Raw genomic sequence first — 15,304 nt, forward strand, 5'->3', positions numbered from 1 at the left:
AAAATGTCTTATTTTGTGAAGATTGAAAAGAGTAGGAAAATAGAATTTTGTGTGGGTTGATTGAAGATTGAATTTTCGAAAAATTTGAAGATTAAAACTTTTACAATGGGTGGTCGACTTGTGGACTTTTCATTCTTTGTTAGTATAACTGAATGTTTTTTCATTTTGTTTCCAAGATTAGTGCAACTTTGCGCGATTACGTGATTATAAAGGATTTCTTGATTATAAGTTTACGTAATTTAGTCAATAAAAAGTTAGGCATGATTTATTGTAATAATAATTTCACACATAAATTTTTTATATTCATTTCACATTATCTTTTATTTTTTTAAATACAAAAATTTATGTGAAATGAATGTAATATATGGTACGTGATATTACTCTGACTGAAACTAAAGCAAGAACCAAAAGAGGACTAAACATGGTACCACAAGCATGCACAATTCAGGTACAGAGAAGGAGACGGTTTGGTTTTTCCAAAAAAGACAACACATATTTAAGCACGCAAACCTATATGATGTACAAAACCCACGTGGCCAGGATCATCCCACGTAGCAAATCCAAAAGTTAGAGAAAGTTGCACACCTTGACACGTATCATTTTCTTGTACAGCTGCATGAAACGAAAGGGTTTATATAAGGGTGTCTGGATCATCGGCATCTGCATCATCACTTTGAAAAAAGCCTGAAATGGCACCTCGCATTTCCAGAGTCTCTTTTTCTGTTTTGGTTGCTTCCCTGGTCCTTCCCTTGTTTTTCCCAGAATGTTCTTCTTCTTCTTCTGTGCTCATTGCAAGAGAATCAGCCCCAAAATCAGATGTTGATCTTTTAGAATTCCCTCTGAACTTAGAATACTTGGAGGCTGAGTTCTTCTTGTTTGGAGCTTTGGGTCATGGATTGGATGTGGTTGCTCCAAACCTGGCCGGGGGAGGACCTCCTCCCATCGGTGCCAAAGCTGCCAAACTTGACAAATTTTTCAAGGATGTCATATTGCAGTTTGGTTTGCAAGAAGTCGGACACTTGAGGTTTTGTTCTATCTCTAACTACTACTCTCTGCAGTTATAATTATACTTTCAAGGCAAGAAATGAAAAATTATGCAGAAGATTTGCGATGTGTTGTTGAGTCTAATTTGTTGCAGGGCCATAAAGAGCACAGTGAAAGGATTCCCCAGGCCTCTGCTGGATCTAAGCCCTTCATCGTTTGCCAAAGTAATGGATAATGCGGTTGGGAGAACTCTGAGTCCACCCTTTGACCCCTATGCTAATTCAATCAACTTTCTTCTTGCTTCTTACGTTATTCCCTATGTTGGCCTCACTGGCTATGTTGGTGCCAATCCAAAGCTGCAAAATGCTACTTCCAGGAAGGTAATTTCTCAAACCCTGCACTGTTAATCATTCTCATGTGTTAGAGTTTAGATGTAGTCACTCTTATTCTACACAATCTGCCTTATTTCTTTTCTTATTATAGAAGATGCCACTAACTGCATTCTTATTATTACTCTATGTCTCTCACAATGACAATATGTGCATGCACACGAACAGCTTGTGGCAGGGCTCCTGGGAGTAGAATCAGGACAAGATGCAGCTATAAGAGCATTTTTGTATGAACGGAAAACGCAATCGGTGCATCCCTATGGATTGAGCGTGGGAGAGTTCACAGATCGCATTTCAAGTCTCAGGAACAAGCTAGGAAAAGCAGGTTTGAAAGATGAGGGTCTTGTGGTTGCTAAGGAGTATGGTGCTGAGACGGAAGTTAATGGAAACATTCTGGCTGGTGACAGAGATTCATTGGCATATTCAAGAACCCCAGAGGAAATATTGAGGATAATATATGGAACAGGTGATGAACATGTTCCTGGTGGCTTCTACCCTAAAGGAGCAAGTGGTCGCATAGCAACACCTTACTTGAAGCATTCCATCTAAAGCTTCAGCATTTGCTTTACAACTTGTGGCTTCAATCAAACTGTTGTGGTTATTCTACTGCAGTAAGCTAGTATAATAAGAATGCTACTTTCTACTTTGGTTACACTTTATCAACAACTTATCTGTCTTTCTTAATACATATTTTATAAAAAAAATGTATCTAAGTCAGTGTATGACATGCGAGTAACGTCAGTGAATTTGGTTCAGTTGAATTCATATCGTGATTTTGATTTAAGATATTATAAAATTATTTAATTAATTAAAAATTAAAATTAAGATAAATAAACATACATGCATTTGAGTTAAGGAATGATTTAGAAGAAGAAGAAGAAACAAGAATGAGCACTCCACAGTTTGTTTAAATTTTTAAGCATAAAAGTTAGATTATCCAAATATGAGTAAACTTCAGTTGGATTTGGATTAGTTTCAATAAAATATGAAATCTGAATAGACTATTTTATTTCTTCGTTTTGTTCGTTAAGTAATGTCAATATTTAGATATTTTCACAATTAACTAAGAAACTCCAAGTAATGGTATTGGATTTTTAGTTACTTTAACTGATGAGAAGGAATGATGAGGGTAATAAAAAAAAGTTTAATAGGTTCGGAGGTCCCTATATTTGCGGGTTATGTTAAACAGGTGGCATGCTGAGTCAGGTGGCAGAGTTTGAGCTTAATACATGGCAGAACCAGGAATGACGAGAGGCCTTCACAGATATTTTTTTCTCTTTTTTCGTTTTCTTCAAAGCTTTCAGTCTTCTGTGGTTCATCTTCTTCAAGCCGTGTGCCGCCACGAGCTGCCGTCGGAGCAAGCGTCATCGGAGAGCAGAGTTGCTGGCCAGATCGAAGAGGAAGCGGTAGGGTTGACCATATGGAGGCTGCCTGGCGGCGGATTCGCCGTGGGTAGGTTCGCCGGTGAGAGCCACTTGCCGGTGGTGTACACGGAGATGGAGAATGGTGGGAATTTGAGCGAAGGTTCTAGGAGAATCTCTCTGTCAGTTGGAAGTGGGAGAGTGAGGGAAAGTCGAGGTGGAATTGGCAGAATGTTCCGGAATTGGTTTGGGAGAATTGGGGCTTTGACTACAAGTCGTAGCCTTTCAACTTCGCTCTTCAGTAGAAGAAGAAGTTCCACGAGAACCTGGGTTTTGGAAGATTGATTCGGATGGAGTTGTATTTTGAAAGCAAGTTTTCAAATTTCAGTTTTCGAATTGAGATTCTTACTGTAAATAGGCATAGAAGTGGGTACTATGTAGTTAGAAGATGCCGTGCCGGGCTTTATTCTTTCTCCAGAATTCATCACCGAAGGGGACTCCAGAGAAAGATTGCTCTTGCTGCATACCACACCATTGGGGAAGAAGCCATGCTAAATTACTTGATTTGTTTAATGTTGATATGTATTCGTCGCATATTCTTTGTAAGCATTGTTTTTAGTTAAATTTGGTATGTTGATGATGTGGGTATGGATTTGCTGTATCCGCTACCAGTGGGGTTACTGGTTCACTCCTTCCAACTTGGCAGTGTTGGCTATTCATTTTTGTTCAATTCTGCGTGTTTGAATGATTGATTTATTTCATTATAAGTAAAATATTTACTATTTATTCAACACCTTTCAATATATAATTTATTCATGCTAAGATCAGACTCCCCAAGAATCGGACCACGCTCTGGCTGGGAACATTTGACACCGCCGAGGAAGCCGCTCTGGCGTACGACAAGGCCGCGTACAAGCCGCTCCATTCCTCCGTTGACGCGAAGCTTCAGGCCATATGCGAAGGCCTGGCTGAGATGCAGAAACAGGCGAAGGCCATATGCGAGGGGTCTGAAGGTTCTTTGTCCAGGAATGGATCTATGAAGGATGTACTGAAAGAACAAACCTTGTCCTAGAAAACTTCAGGATTAAACAATTTGGCGAATTTTAAACAATTAGGATTAGAAAGGAAAAGAGAATCTGAATCCAAATTAAAAATTGCAGAAATTGCCACGTATTAAGCTCAAACTCTGCCACCTGCAAATAAATTGATGACTCAGCATGCCACCTGTTTAACAAGTTAACGCCGTCCAGTGCATTTAACGGAAAGGGTATTATTGACTCAATTTTGTTAAATTAGGAACCTAATTGATCACTTCTAAAATTGGAGGACCCAAGTGAAACAAACCTGCAAATATAGGGACCTCCGAACCTATTAAACCTAAAAAAAACAAGTAAAAGATAATCAATATTACCCGATGATTATTAGAAAAGTGACTATTTTTTTCCGAGAAAAAGACACAGTAACTTTAATTAACTTTACTTATTTTTAACTTTTTCCTGAAATAATTTTAATTAACTTTGTTCAATTTTATATTTTTTTTAAATGAAATTGTCCATTCAATCCATAAAAATTAATTAAAATCACGTGACTTTTTGCAGAAAAATTATTGAATCCATTCCTGTAATTATTTTATATTCATTAGTACAAATAAATAAATGCAATTCAAAATATAAATTTATAAATTTATAAATTAAAGTGTACGTAATTTTTTCTTGCCAATAATTTTACTTTTTTTTAAATTTGATTTCAAAAAATAATTAAAAATTTAAAAGAAAAACTACTAATGACTAATAAATATGGGGATTCATATTATGATATTTGTTTCAACACAATAATAAATAGATAATTAAGATATTCATGATTAGTATTATTGCGGCGGTTTTTATAGATGAATACAAAGCTTTTTGACATCCTCACATTATATAGCTGAAGTGATTCAAAAGCATATTTGAACAAATAAAAATAAAAATAAAAACAGATTCTTATGGTTGTGCATTAAGCCAAGTGATGTTATCATTTCCAAGTGAACACGAGAACACTAATACTCAAATCATTTCCAAGTGATGTTATCATCCTATATTCAGATGCATAACGTTTATAACTGCTCTACGTACATTTTTCTATGGAATCAAAGGAAGAAAAGAATGAAGAATAAAATGATAACACCTACTTACCTACCTATGTTCTCAGTCCTCAACTCTCTTATATCTTCTGCTTGTCTAATATTTGCAGATGCCTCATTTCTTGAATCCATGTCATCATCGTCATCACCATCTACGTATATAATACCATCATCATCATCAAGCTCATCTTCACCATCCCAGTCATCATCATACTCTTCATCAAATTCTTCATCGTCGTTATCATCTGCATTTGCCCGCAGAGTGTGAAACTCCGGAGGAGGAGGGCAATCTTCAGTGATTGCCTCGTCCCTCTTTATCACAAGATGCCGAATAACTCTTTCATCTTGGTCCAACAAAGTCTTCAAGTCGTTGATATATTTTGCATCCAGCTCGAAGTTCATCAACATGTAGTGGGCTTTATTAGCTTTCTTTATTTTGTAAGCTAACCTTCTCATACCCCAATCATTCAACCTCCAAATCTGACCTTTCTTCTCCCTCATGAAGTCTGTCAATATGAGAAAAACTAGTCAGAACATCTTTTTTTTCATCTGCAGATCGCAGCAACGTTTTAAGAAACCACTACTATCATATCAAGGAACCGCAGTTGTTTCGTTTGATGCCAAAAAAATAAATCCAATTATCAGATAGTGACTGTTTGTTCGTTGTAATTCAACAAGTTACATATTTTACCACCACCAGTTCAATGGATCATAGAGACTACCTAATCTTGAAAGAGGATGAAGTATATCGAGTGCAGAACTTTTGCTAAGCCCTATCTTGTCCTACTGAATGAATAAGAACAAAAGTATTGAAATCCCTCATGAAATTTCAGGAGAGGGCATTAGAGACTATATTTACCAGCTATGAACCTATGACTTGTAAACTTTTGGCAAAGCTAGAATAAAAAATACAATTAGAGTTAATTCGATAATAAGGGCAGTAAGAAAACAACAAGCCAATTATAAAGGTTTCCATTTGTCATAGACCACCATCCTCCACCTTATAACCAGCTAGCCACTTTAGGAATGGCTACAGCAGAACGTGACTTGCTGATAGAAATGGTAAACTATTGAACTCATTCCACATCACATCAGGGAATATGAACAGTTAAAAAATGATACAGAGTAAACAATGAAGGTTACCTTGAATTTTCTCGTTGACAGCTGCAACCTCATCTTCATGCTTCTCATGGATTAAGTACATGACCTCATAGTGGCGTACTGCAGAGGTAAGAAAGCAGTGTGGTGTGAGATAGAGCAGTTGAAATATAGGTAAAGATTAGCACCTGAGATCTTTTACTTTACTATGCATTGACGGAAGATTGGTAACTATAATAAGAAGCCATATGACATCTTAAATGGAAAACAAGCGAGCACATGCACATATGCGTCAGTCCCTACACAGTGCTCCCAATAAGCAGGGTCAGTCAACAGTAGATGTGCACAACCTTATCCCTACAAGTGGGGAGACTGTGTCCAGGATTTGATCATATGACCTTCAGGAAACAAGACAACAACCTTACTGTTGCATCAGGACTTACCCTCTACGCACGCAATGTAACTTAAATTATCAGAATGTATGGAAATTGATTGTAACAAAACTATAAAATAATGTGGGCAAACATCTACAAGTTCAGCGCAAAAGATTAAACGTTGACAAATGAGATTTAGATACAAGCTAAGAAGATTGAGATACAATAGTTGCTCAGGGCAACTCAAGTTGTGTGCAGGTTAAGCACAGTAACATCATTGGCCTTGATGGTTTCAGTTGAGGATGGTTTGGTACAACCAATCTATTTCACAAGATATTGGACAACAAGAAGAGAACACCGTTGTTTGTCAGGCAGGATAGTTGGCACTAGTTAGTTTAACAAGAATATACATTGAAGTTTCAATCCGGTGGAAGAGGTCTTTGTAGTCATTGGAAGGAAGAGGGTTGGAGGAGTTGATGTTGTATGAATCAACAGATGCCATTGGATAAAGAAAAAAATAACTGTACAGATTGTGGTTGATGATCAAAGCTTGTGAGCTCTGGATACCCTGCAAAGACCAAATCTTCGAAGGGAACGATCCATCACATTATGAGTATACTATTTGAACAACAGTATACATACAAGACTAGACGGCTCACAAACAACTAAAAGAATTAAACAATGAAAATAATTACGAAAGACATGTAACAAAGTTTCTACTTCGATAAAATTGTCTTCTCTGGCAGAAAGGAAAAAGAATCTACGTACATATTTCACCATTCATATCACTTTCCAGCTCAAGCATCAGCGTTTCGAAGAGTTCTCCTGTAAATCAAAATTAAAAACTATCAAACGAAATAATCTCAGCTCTGAAATCCCGAACACTTTAGCCTAACAATACAGATGCAAGTAACTAGCCCTAAGATTCCTGGACAGATTAAATAGCTGAACCATGACGACTCACTTTCCTCGGCATCTTCAAACTCCGGGAGCAGCTTCCCTTCTTCCTCAACTGATCTCTGAAAATCGCAATCCCGAAAAAAGAAATCAATGAAAAAGAAACTTCATCTCCATCCCATAAAGAATAAACGGAGTTAACTTTAAATTCCACAGACAATGAAGCAATAATGAGTGTCATAAAACATCAAGATTTTCTAGACTGTTAGGAACACTCCCTTCCCTTCAAACAAACACCCAAGTTTAAGCTGAACGAGTCTTCAAAAGGGTGTCTTGCCCTAAAAACAAAACTGATGAAAAATTGAACCAACCATGAAAAATTGAACCAACCGATAAAATCAAATTAAACTGAGAGGGGAAGACAAAAGCAAATGGAGGGTTGGGTAAAAAAGTGACCTTTTTAAATAAGACAGCTTCAGGGAAGAAACCCGTGGCCTCGTCAGGTTGGGGTACGGAGCTATGGGTATCGTCTTTTTTGTCTTTCTTGCGGGCACTCACAATCAGAGATGCTGATTTTCTGGGCTTATTGTGAACAGAAAATGGAAGCAAAGACGAAGAAGTGGGATAGCTATTTGCGAATATGAGGCATGGGTTGTGGTTGAAATTGAAGCTAACGCAGTTGGTTGTCGTCATGGTGGTTTTTGAAAGCTGAGGGAGGGGATAAGAAGGTGCAAGAAAAAAACCCTGAAGCAGTGACTTCGCGTCCATGGAGAGTGGAGTGAGTTAAACACACTTCAAGGCTTCGAGTGACTTGATACAATGCTAACACCGAGTGGGGTTCGTTTTGTTTTGGACACATAATCCATATCTGTATGATTATTTTATTTCATGAATTATGAATTTAATCACGGTTCAACGGAATTTATCAATTGTAAGTTTAGGGTACATGTGTTCGAAAGCTGACGAAAAATTAATCTAAGCTTTTACTATAATTAAAACGAGTGTCAGAATTAGTTTTAAATATAGATTTAACTAAAATATGCTTTTGTTGTGTTTTTAGGAAATTTAATTGAAGAGGGTTTTAATTTTATTAATGAAAATAATATATTAATTGTCATTTCTACCTTTCTTTTTATTTACAAAAAATCATTCTAGTAAATCTACAAGTAGCATACTTTTCTTAGAGGAGAAAGTTGCAAATTAGCTTATAGCTTTTATTTGAAAGAATTTGTTTTACATAAATATAAAAATTATGCCACATAACATGTTACAAGTATCTAGCAAATTTTTCGATTTTGTTCAAATTATTCTCCAGCTGAACTTGTCAACATATTGATCACTTTAGAAACTAATTTATGTAATAAGGTATTTAAAAGATTAAAATAACACAAGCTATATGAATTAAAGTATATATTTACTTCTGGTGAAAAATAGTTGTAGTTTACAAAAATAGTAAACATTTGGGTATTGTAAAAGTATCTAAAGGAACAAGAAGAAAGCAATTTTAGTCAACTAAATTAGAAATCTATTTTGTCCGAACTCAATTAGAAAGACTTTTAAACTAACTAAATATTTAATTCACTGGCCAGAAATCCATAGTTATGTATGTAGTCAAAACACGGCCAATGGTATGGTATAAGCTAATACCGTGGCTGTCGAGAATTTCTTATGGATACAATTTTGTTCTTAGGTATACCATTAAAGTGTTCCTTCGGCGGAGATAGGTCATGATTCACGATGGTCATTTTCTAATTTTGCAATAAGAAAATCATGGGCAGGAGAATCATTGGTACAAGGCTGTATTAAAAAGGCTAAAAGATTACCAAAAACTTTATTGGACAACAAAATCTACACTTTCGAGAAAAACAACGCTGTACAATGTGGCTCCAACTCAATTTTTGGGGCTTCATTTAAAAGATAGCGGCTTTGAAAGTCACATGCTTTTCAAGCCTCGGTAGGGCTCAAGGCAATACTGCCATACTCTAAGATATAACATTATCTGGTTATCACCATTGCTTTTTTCCCTTTTTCTTTCTCTTGCTGCTACTGCCACTAGCACTAGCACCACCACCACCACTACTAGGACTTTTCATCCCATTTCCAGATTTGGGTGATGGGCTCTCTGTTGCAGTGCCACTAAAATTGTCAAACGCACCTGCCTGGACTGCATTTTGTAACCATTCAAAGAATTCTTCCTCAGTCATGGTTTCTTCGATATTAGGTGCTGGCATCCGCCCACCTCTTTGACCTGAACTAGTTCCTTTACCAGAATTATTCTTGGACATTAAACTGGTGTTAACATGGAAACTTGGCTTATGAGTGTTCGCTGGACATCTCATGCCCTGCAAGAAATTTGTTCATCAGCAATGCCTTGTGAATCTAATCTCCTCATAAGTCTCAATGAGTAAGTTATGCAGCATGAACAAGTGAAATTGTTAACAACCAGAGAAGACAGAGATGACGTATCTAGCATCCGGAAACTATACTATTTTACATTTCATTGCTAGAGAAAACAGTTTTTATATCAATTCCTCGCTCAAATACCTCATTGGTCCATTTAATAATCAAAGAGACTGATAATCAGCCAATCATATAAATCCTCTAATAAATTACCTGACAGATATACCATTCGGTGGCATCGTATATCCTGCTACCAGCACACACATACGCTGAAGGAGCATCCACCTAAAGTAAAAACAATTCAAAGCATTAAGCAAAACTGTATTCTGACTGCATCTCCGGGAACCAGGAATTGGCTCACGATAAAATTTAAACTATAGGTTTTAAGGTGTTCTCCAATAAGCTTCTCAAAAAAAATACAATGATTCTTACCTTCTGCAATAAGCCAAAAAGAAATGGTTGGGAAGATTGTTCAACCCATCCATCCCCATCCTTAGCTTGATGAAAATCTTGGCAATCCTTTAAAACAAAAGACCCCACCTTAAAACACTGCTATCATATTTGTGAAAAATACTCCGTAGGGAAAATATGTAGATAACAATATTGACAAATATTATGCAATTTAATGATATATGATGCCAATTGTCAGTTAAGAAAGCTGGGCTTGATTGAGAACGAAAAAGATTAAGAAGAAACCTGGCACCATCTTGCCCGAGACTTTTGTTTCTTGGTGTGTATCCAGACATGAAAACCACCACACCTTTTGCAGGCTATTCGCCTTGAATCACCAAATGGGTCCTTGCCATCTGCATCAGACCGTGCAAATCCTGAAGGAAAGAATCCATGCCTACCATTCTGACAAATTAGTTGCATTCACAGCAAGAGTTAGACAAGAGTATAATTAAATCAAAAGCTAAATTGCAAAGTTCTCTAAATGGTCTGCACAAGCATGTCTAGGGAAAAAGAAAAACAGCTAACTGCACCTTCCCGATACAGAACAATAAATGCATGAGCAAAAGTCAGCTGCATATCCCAAAAAGTTATGTACAAATATTCTAAAATCAGCATTAAAACATTAGTCATTACAATTGCATTGTTTGGGATGCTGGTCTCTTAACTTGAGCCATGCCATCAATAGTGATAAAAAAATTCCTACGCGGAGAGGTTAGGTTACTTCAAAAGTAATGGTGAGAAAATTATTATCTACCTACATATATACATACACACACAGACATATATACATCAGAGTAGAAAAACTTCACTAATTTGTTACCATTCACAAACAACAACATTCATCCTTATTTTTCCATGGATCTTATCCCAAATACTAATGAATATTAATCCTGATCACGATGTGTCAATATTATCATGATTCCATGACCCATAATGTTCTCTTCCAACTTCCTAAATACTAAAATATCATAAATCATACCTTATCAGATGCGTCATGAAATCTACGAAAGACACTCAATAGCTCCTCTCTCCTTAGCTCATCATCATAAGCTTTTCGCTTCAAGGAATCCATTAGAATCTGGAAATCATTACAACCATATAGTATTAGGGAAGAATTATCCCTTGATTTTCAGGATGAAAAAAAAAAACTTAAAACTCACCTCATAAGCATTTTGAAGTTTCTTAAATGCTTCAGCAGCCTTTTCATTACCCATATTTTTGTCAGGATGTACCAACATTGCCTGATAATCAGTGAAAACAGAGGTTATTTAGAGAATTATCAGGTACAAGAAATAATTGTACGAGTTCTAGAAGAAAACTATACTTTCATCCTCCAGCTCAATATCCAACCACTGATAACTCAAAACAATACAAAATCTTAGAGAGATGCGTAAAAAATAAAGAATGGCTGCATGTATTTATATTATAGAATACTAACCTTTTTCCTATATTCCCGCTTTAGTATTGAAACATCTATATTTTCATATCGCATCAAGCCCAGTGCTGCATAGTGATCAGAGCAGTTCAACAAACGGACTACTTCATCTTCAGAAGTTACATCAGAATCAACCCCACTAGTTGAAGGGATCCCAGCACTGCGATCTGCTGATGGTCCAGGTCCATTTTCAGAGGAAGAAGCATGTGTTGATCCGTCACTGAATCCAGGTTGACCATACGTTCCAGTTCTTTGCTCAAAAGGATTGGATCTACTCTGTTGATCTATGTTTTTCTTGAGGAAGTATATCAGAACATCACTAGAGATAAAAGCTAAATTAAAAGCCACCAGCAAACCAAGCCACCCAACATACAGCCATGCACAATAGACAGAATACACTGTGGTGATAAGTAGTGCCACCCGTTCATGACTAAACATAAATGCCAATCCTGAATTCAAATAAAATTAAACATTTAGTAAGTTTGGAAAGAAGATACATCAAGCAGCGTAAATAGATATTGTATGTACATACATAAGGCTGTATAACATGCATATCCAACTATCTAGAGAGAATGCCACAAATACAAACACTATGTTCAAATGTAAACAGAAGGGCAAACATCTCACCTCCTAGGATGATGAAAAATGCCGTTGTCCAAAAGCTACCATAAAACCACAAGATAACAACTCCAATGATTGCAACAATCAAAATTGCAAGCATAAGCCCAAGAAAAAATCCAATCAAAGCAGCCAGGCCCTAATCAATTACAAAAGCTATCAGTATGATGGGAAGAAAAGAAAAATACAAGCCCCAATTTAGAACACAAATAGAATGAACAAATGCACGAAACATCCCAAATACAAATGTAAGAAAATATACCTAGAACTAAAGAGTAACATGTTCCCTAAATTCATCCAAACTATCATGTTTGTTACATGTGGAGTTCAAAAGTCAAATAGTTACAAGAAGGTGCAACCCAAGCTGGTTAAGTTATGCAAAAACTGAAACAAATTGTACAATAGATTTTGTAATTTGTTATGCACACTCCCAGCCCACGCGGTTGTTCATTAATTGGACAAGGCAAAACATTTTCTTCCCTCTCGCTGAATTATCACTACCATATCTTACCTAAAATTGCAACAGGCATCTTAAGACAGTAAACTAAAAATAAAAAAGAAATGCATATATAATAAAGAAATAAGATGCACGTCTACAGAAAAAGAGATAGAATTTCAATCTACCTGTTCAATGAACATTCTTTCATCTCACTGCTCTTTCCTAGAGTAATTAAATTCAATGGTAGGAAATTAACCAACAGAAAATACGACAATACTTATAGTGCATCTACACAAGTAGTGTGAGAGTGTCTTCGAAAAAACTAATAGAATAAAATTAATTACTTATAATAGCTAACACAACCTTCAATCATTGAGATTATTTTCATCAGATTAACTCGATAATAAAAAACAATGACAAGTGAGACAAGGCTTACCACGACAGCAAGAAACTTGAGCACCCCTATCATACTAATCACAGAAAATATGCTACACCATATAACAGAGAAGAAGGACGTTGTACCCATTCGTACAAATGAATCAATACCCCGAAGTGCACAATCCAACCAAAATACTGATAATAGGAGCACTACATTTCCAAAATGCATGAGCCACTTCAGAATAACAGGATATGCCTGCACAACTTTCGTTCTGAAATCATGATAGGCTTTAAACATGATGGTTCTAAGAGATACAAACAATGGAGTCTGCCTGGTTAGCCACTCTGAAATTGCTGTGAACATGGAAAACAGTGAAAACCTTAATCTTCTAATTATCACATTATCGGCAAGGTCTACTTTATCCACCACACTTTTCAGGTGCAAACTATCCAGTATACAGCTCAATCTACTATTTATACTCTGAAGACCTTGATCACTTCTAGGTAAAGTCCCATTTTCTTCTTGTACTGAACCTTCGGAATTCAAACTGTCATCCCTCGAATCTCTCTCAAAGGGCAAGGACTTTTCCAGGTCATGCTTTCCAGCCATCCCTTGTTTCTCTTTCAGAGAAATATTTTCAGACTTTTGTTCATTGTTAAAGTCATCACCTGAAGAACTGGCATCACATGCAGTCCGCGCAACACCGCTATCACCGTCAGTGAAGTCCTCTCTCGGGAAAACCTTCACCGGCCCTCCTTTAACATGGCCCTTCATTCCCGGAAGCACACTACCAGAAACCCCCTTTTTGTGATTCAATCCCTGACGGTCCACTCCATTCTTCTGCTGATTACCCTTCCGAGCCATGTAGCTATGAAAACTTTTAGGAAACTACTCCAAAGAAAGGCTCCAACTCATACCATTCCAAACTTCATTAGCACTACGCCCTGATTAAAACAGGAAAACGATAGATTAAGCCCAAAATCACCGTGCCGCAATCATCCACACATTAAGACCAAATAGCAAGTAGTTCCACAGAAAAAAAAAATTGACATTCAACATCACATGTGCACAATAAACCCTAAAATCACAGAATAGATAAAATCCCGTACACCACGTGAATAAATTAAAAATAGGAAATGATTAGGGTTCGAGATAAGGAAGTAATACAATAATCGAGTGATCACACAAAAGAAACCGCCGATACAGGTAAAACCAAAAGATCATGCGAAGAACGAGTAACTCGAACTACGCTGCGTTACCATTAGAGAACGTCGAGAGAAAGAGTATCAAAAACCCTAAACGCAGAAGGATCGTGTGTGTGTGTGTGACAGAGAGAGAGAGTTCTGTGAGAGAGAATCAGTGTTGAGAAGGGAATTAGAAAGAAAAAGAGAAAGATAATAACAATTTGTGCATCTTGTTTCTTGACCGAGGACTGGCTAATGTGTCATCCACTCACTACTCGCATTTTCAACGCAAACCACTTTAATGCAAACGGAGTTACCATGTCACCAACCAAACACACCTTAATTCACGTGTTCCCCTACCTTTTCATGATAATTAATATGATTATCAACAAAGTTTTATAGTCCATTATCAGTAATTAGCATATTACATTATTTTTACACTATTGTTTTTTCACAAAAATATCAAAATTTTATCTGTCCTAATCTACTTCAAAATGAGGTAGGTATTTAATTTTTCTTTCTTAATTAATGTTCTTTAGCAAATATTAATGTTCTTTAACAAATATGGTACTAAATTCTCTTGAAATTATGAGGTGTATTTGCCTTATTTAGAAAAAATAGGTCATAATGGAAAGATAAATTTACTCTTATCTGAACAAATTACTGTAATAAGTTTGTTTCTTCATTTAAAACCCAACCAACTCCATGTCAAATGGCTTTGTGGTTTTATAAAACAAAATATAAGTGAGTTTTTTCCCTTTACATTTTTCATGTGTTTCGTTTTATAAATAGGCTTAAATATTTTTTATGCTATAAAATATTATTTTGGTTTTTTTTCTTATGTATTTTAGGAATATGAGTGACCAAATTAAATTGGTTTAATTGCATTGAGTTTAGTAAGAGATTCCTATTTGTTTAATATGGAATTGAATCGAGTCATCAATTTAAGTAATTAAAAATGCAACATTAAATTTTAAAAGAAAATCTTAAAATCAATAACCTTCAACTTTTATTTTTTCTTACAAGTCAATATATTACTCATGACACAAAAAGGTAATTCTCAATAGTGAAAAGTCAAATAATAATAAGAATTTTGTTACAAATGGGTATTGGTATTGCTGTCGTTGGAAATGGATGCGTATAAATAAGACTGGTAACACGAGTTAATCCA

The 15,304-nt window shown here is 36.1% G+C and overlaps 3 protein-coding genes across 4 annotated transcripts; 1 reads left to right on the forward strand and 2 right to left on the reverse strand.

Moving 5' to 3' along the window:
* Positions 1–651: 651 nt before the first annotated feature.
* Positions 652–2,027, forward strand: LOC124841596 (desiccation-like protein). Its single transcript, XM_047317897.2, has 3 exons — positions 652–1,024; positions 1,139–1,364; positions 1,542–2,027. Exons 1-3 carry the CDS (start codon positions 690–692, stop codon positions 1,920–1,922), a joined length of 942 nt encoding a protein of 313 aa, XP_047173853.1. The 5' UTR covers positions 652–689; the 3' UTR covers positions 1,923–2,027.
* Positions 2,028–4,697: 2,670 nt separating this feature from the next.
* On the reverse strand, positions 4,698–8,061 carry LOC124841587 (Translation elongation factor EF1B/ribosomal protein S6 family protein). Its single transcript, XM_047317885.2, has 5 exons — positions 7,682–8,061; positions 7,293–7,347; positions 7,097–7,153; positions 6,000–6,077; positions 4,698–5,362 (listed from the first exon to the last, which is right to left on the reverse strand). The coding sequence occupies exons 1-5, from the start codon at positions 7,991–7,993 to the stop codon at positions 4,905–4,907; spliced, it is 960 nt and encodes a 319-aa protein (XP_047173841.2). The 5' UTR covers positions 7,994–8,061; the 3' UTR covers positions 4,698–4,904.
* A 966-nt stretch (positions 8,062–9,027) lies between these two features.
* LOC124841565 (Chaperone DnaJ-domain superfamily protein) lies at positions 9,028–14,413 on the reverse strand. Of its 2 annotated transcripts, none has more exons than XM_088116585.1 (10): positions 14,117–14,413; positions 13,007–13,893; positions 12,141–12,270; positions 11,517–11,962; positions 11,239–11,319; positions 11,058–11,156; positions 10,322–10,480; positions 10,058–10,144; positions 9,839–9,910; positions 9,028–9,567 (listed from the first exon to the last, which is right to left on the reverse strand). In XM_088116585.1, exons 2-10 carry the CDS (start codon positions 13,811–13,813, stop codon positions 9,232–9,234), a joined length of 2,217 nt encoding a protein of 738 aa, XP_087972711.1. In that variant the 5' UTR covers positions 13,814–13,893; positions 14,117–14,413; the 3' UTR covers positions 9,028–9,231. The 2 variants fall into 2 exon arrangements, with proteins under 2 accessions (XP_087972711.1, XP_047173818.1); XM_047317862.2 differs by having other exon boundaries at positions 14,209–14,412.
* Between the last annotated feature and the right edge of the window lie 891 nt (positions 14,414–15,304).

This window comes from Vigna umbellata, chromosome 5, assembly GCF_029865625.1.
Source record: "Vigna umbellata cultivar VRB3 chromosome 5, Vumbellata_1.0, whole genome shotgun sequence".
NCBI classification, from domain to species: Eukaryota; Viridiplantae; Streptophyta; class Magnoliopsida; order Fabales; family Fabaceae; genus Vigna; species Vigna umbellata.

Bases quoted from the DNA above. Each gene is read 5' to 3' on its own strand.
- LOC124841596 (XM_047317897.2), top strand. From the start codon at position 690: ATGGCACCTCGCATTTCCAGAGTCTCTTTTTCTGTTTTGGTTGCTTCC. The intron at 1,025-1,138 runs GTTTTGTTCTAT...AATTTGTTGCAG, and splicing joins CAAGAAGTCGGACACTTGAG to GGCCATAAAGAGCACAGTGA. The intron at 1,365-1,541 runs GTAATTTCTCAA...GCACACGAACAG, and splicing joins AAAATGCTACTTCCAGGAAG to CTTGTGGCAGGGCTCCTGGG.
- LOC124841587 (XM_047317885.2), bottom strand. From the start codon at position 7,993: ATGGACGCGAAGTCACTGCTTCAGGGTTTTTTTCTTGCACCTTCTTAT. The intron at 6,078-7,096 runs GTACGTAGATTC...TTACCTCTGCAG, and splicing joins TGATATGAATGGTGAAATAT to TACGCCACTATGAGGTCATG. The intron at 5,363-5,999 runs GTAACCTTCATT...TCATATTGACAG, and splicing joins TGTCAACGAGAAAATTCAAG to ACTTCATGAGGGAGAAGAAA.
- LOC124841565 (XM_088116585.1), bottom strand. From the start codon at position 13,813: ATGGCTCGGAAGGGTAATCAGCAGAAGAATGGAGTGGACCGTCAGGGA. The intron at 11,157-11,238 runs GTGAGTTTTAAG...AATGATTTCCAG, and splicing joins AACTTCAAAATGCTTATGAG to ATTCTAATGGATTCCTTGAA. The intron at 10,145-10,321 runs GTTTCTTCTTAA...TTTGTTTTAAAG, and splicing joins CTCGGGCAAGATGGTGCCAG to GATTGCCAAGATTTTCATCA.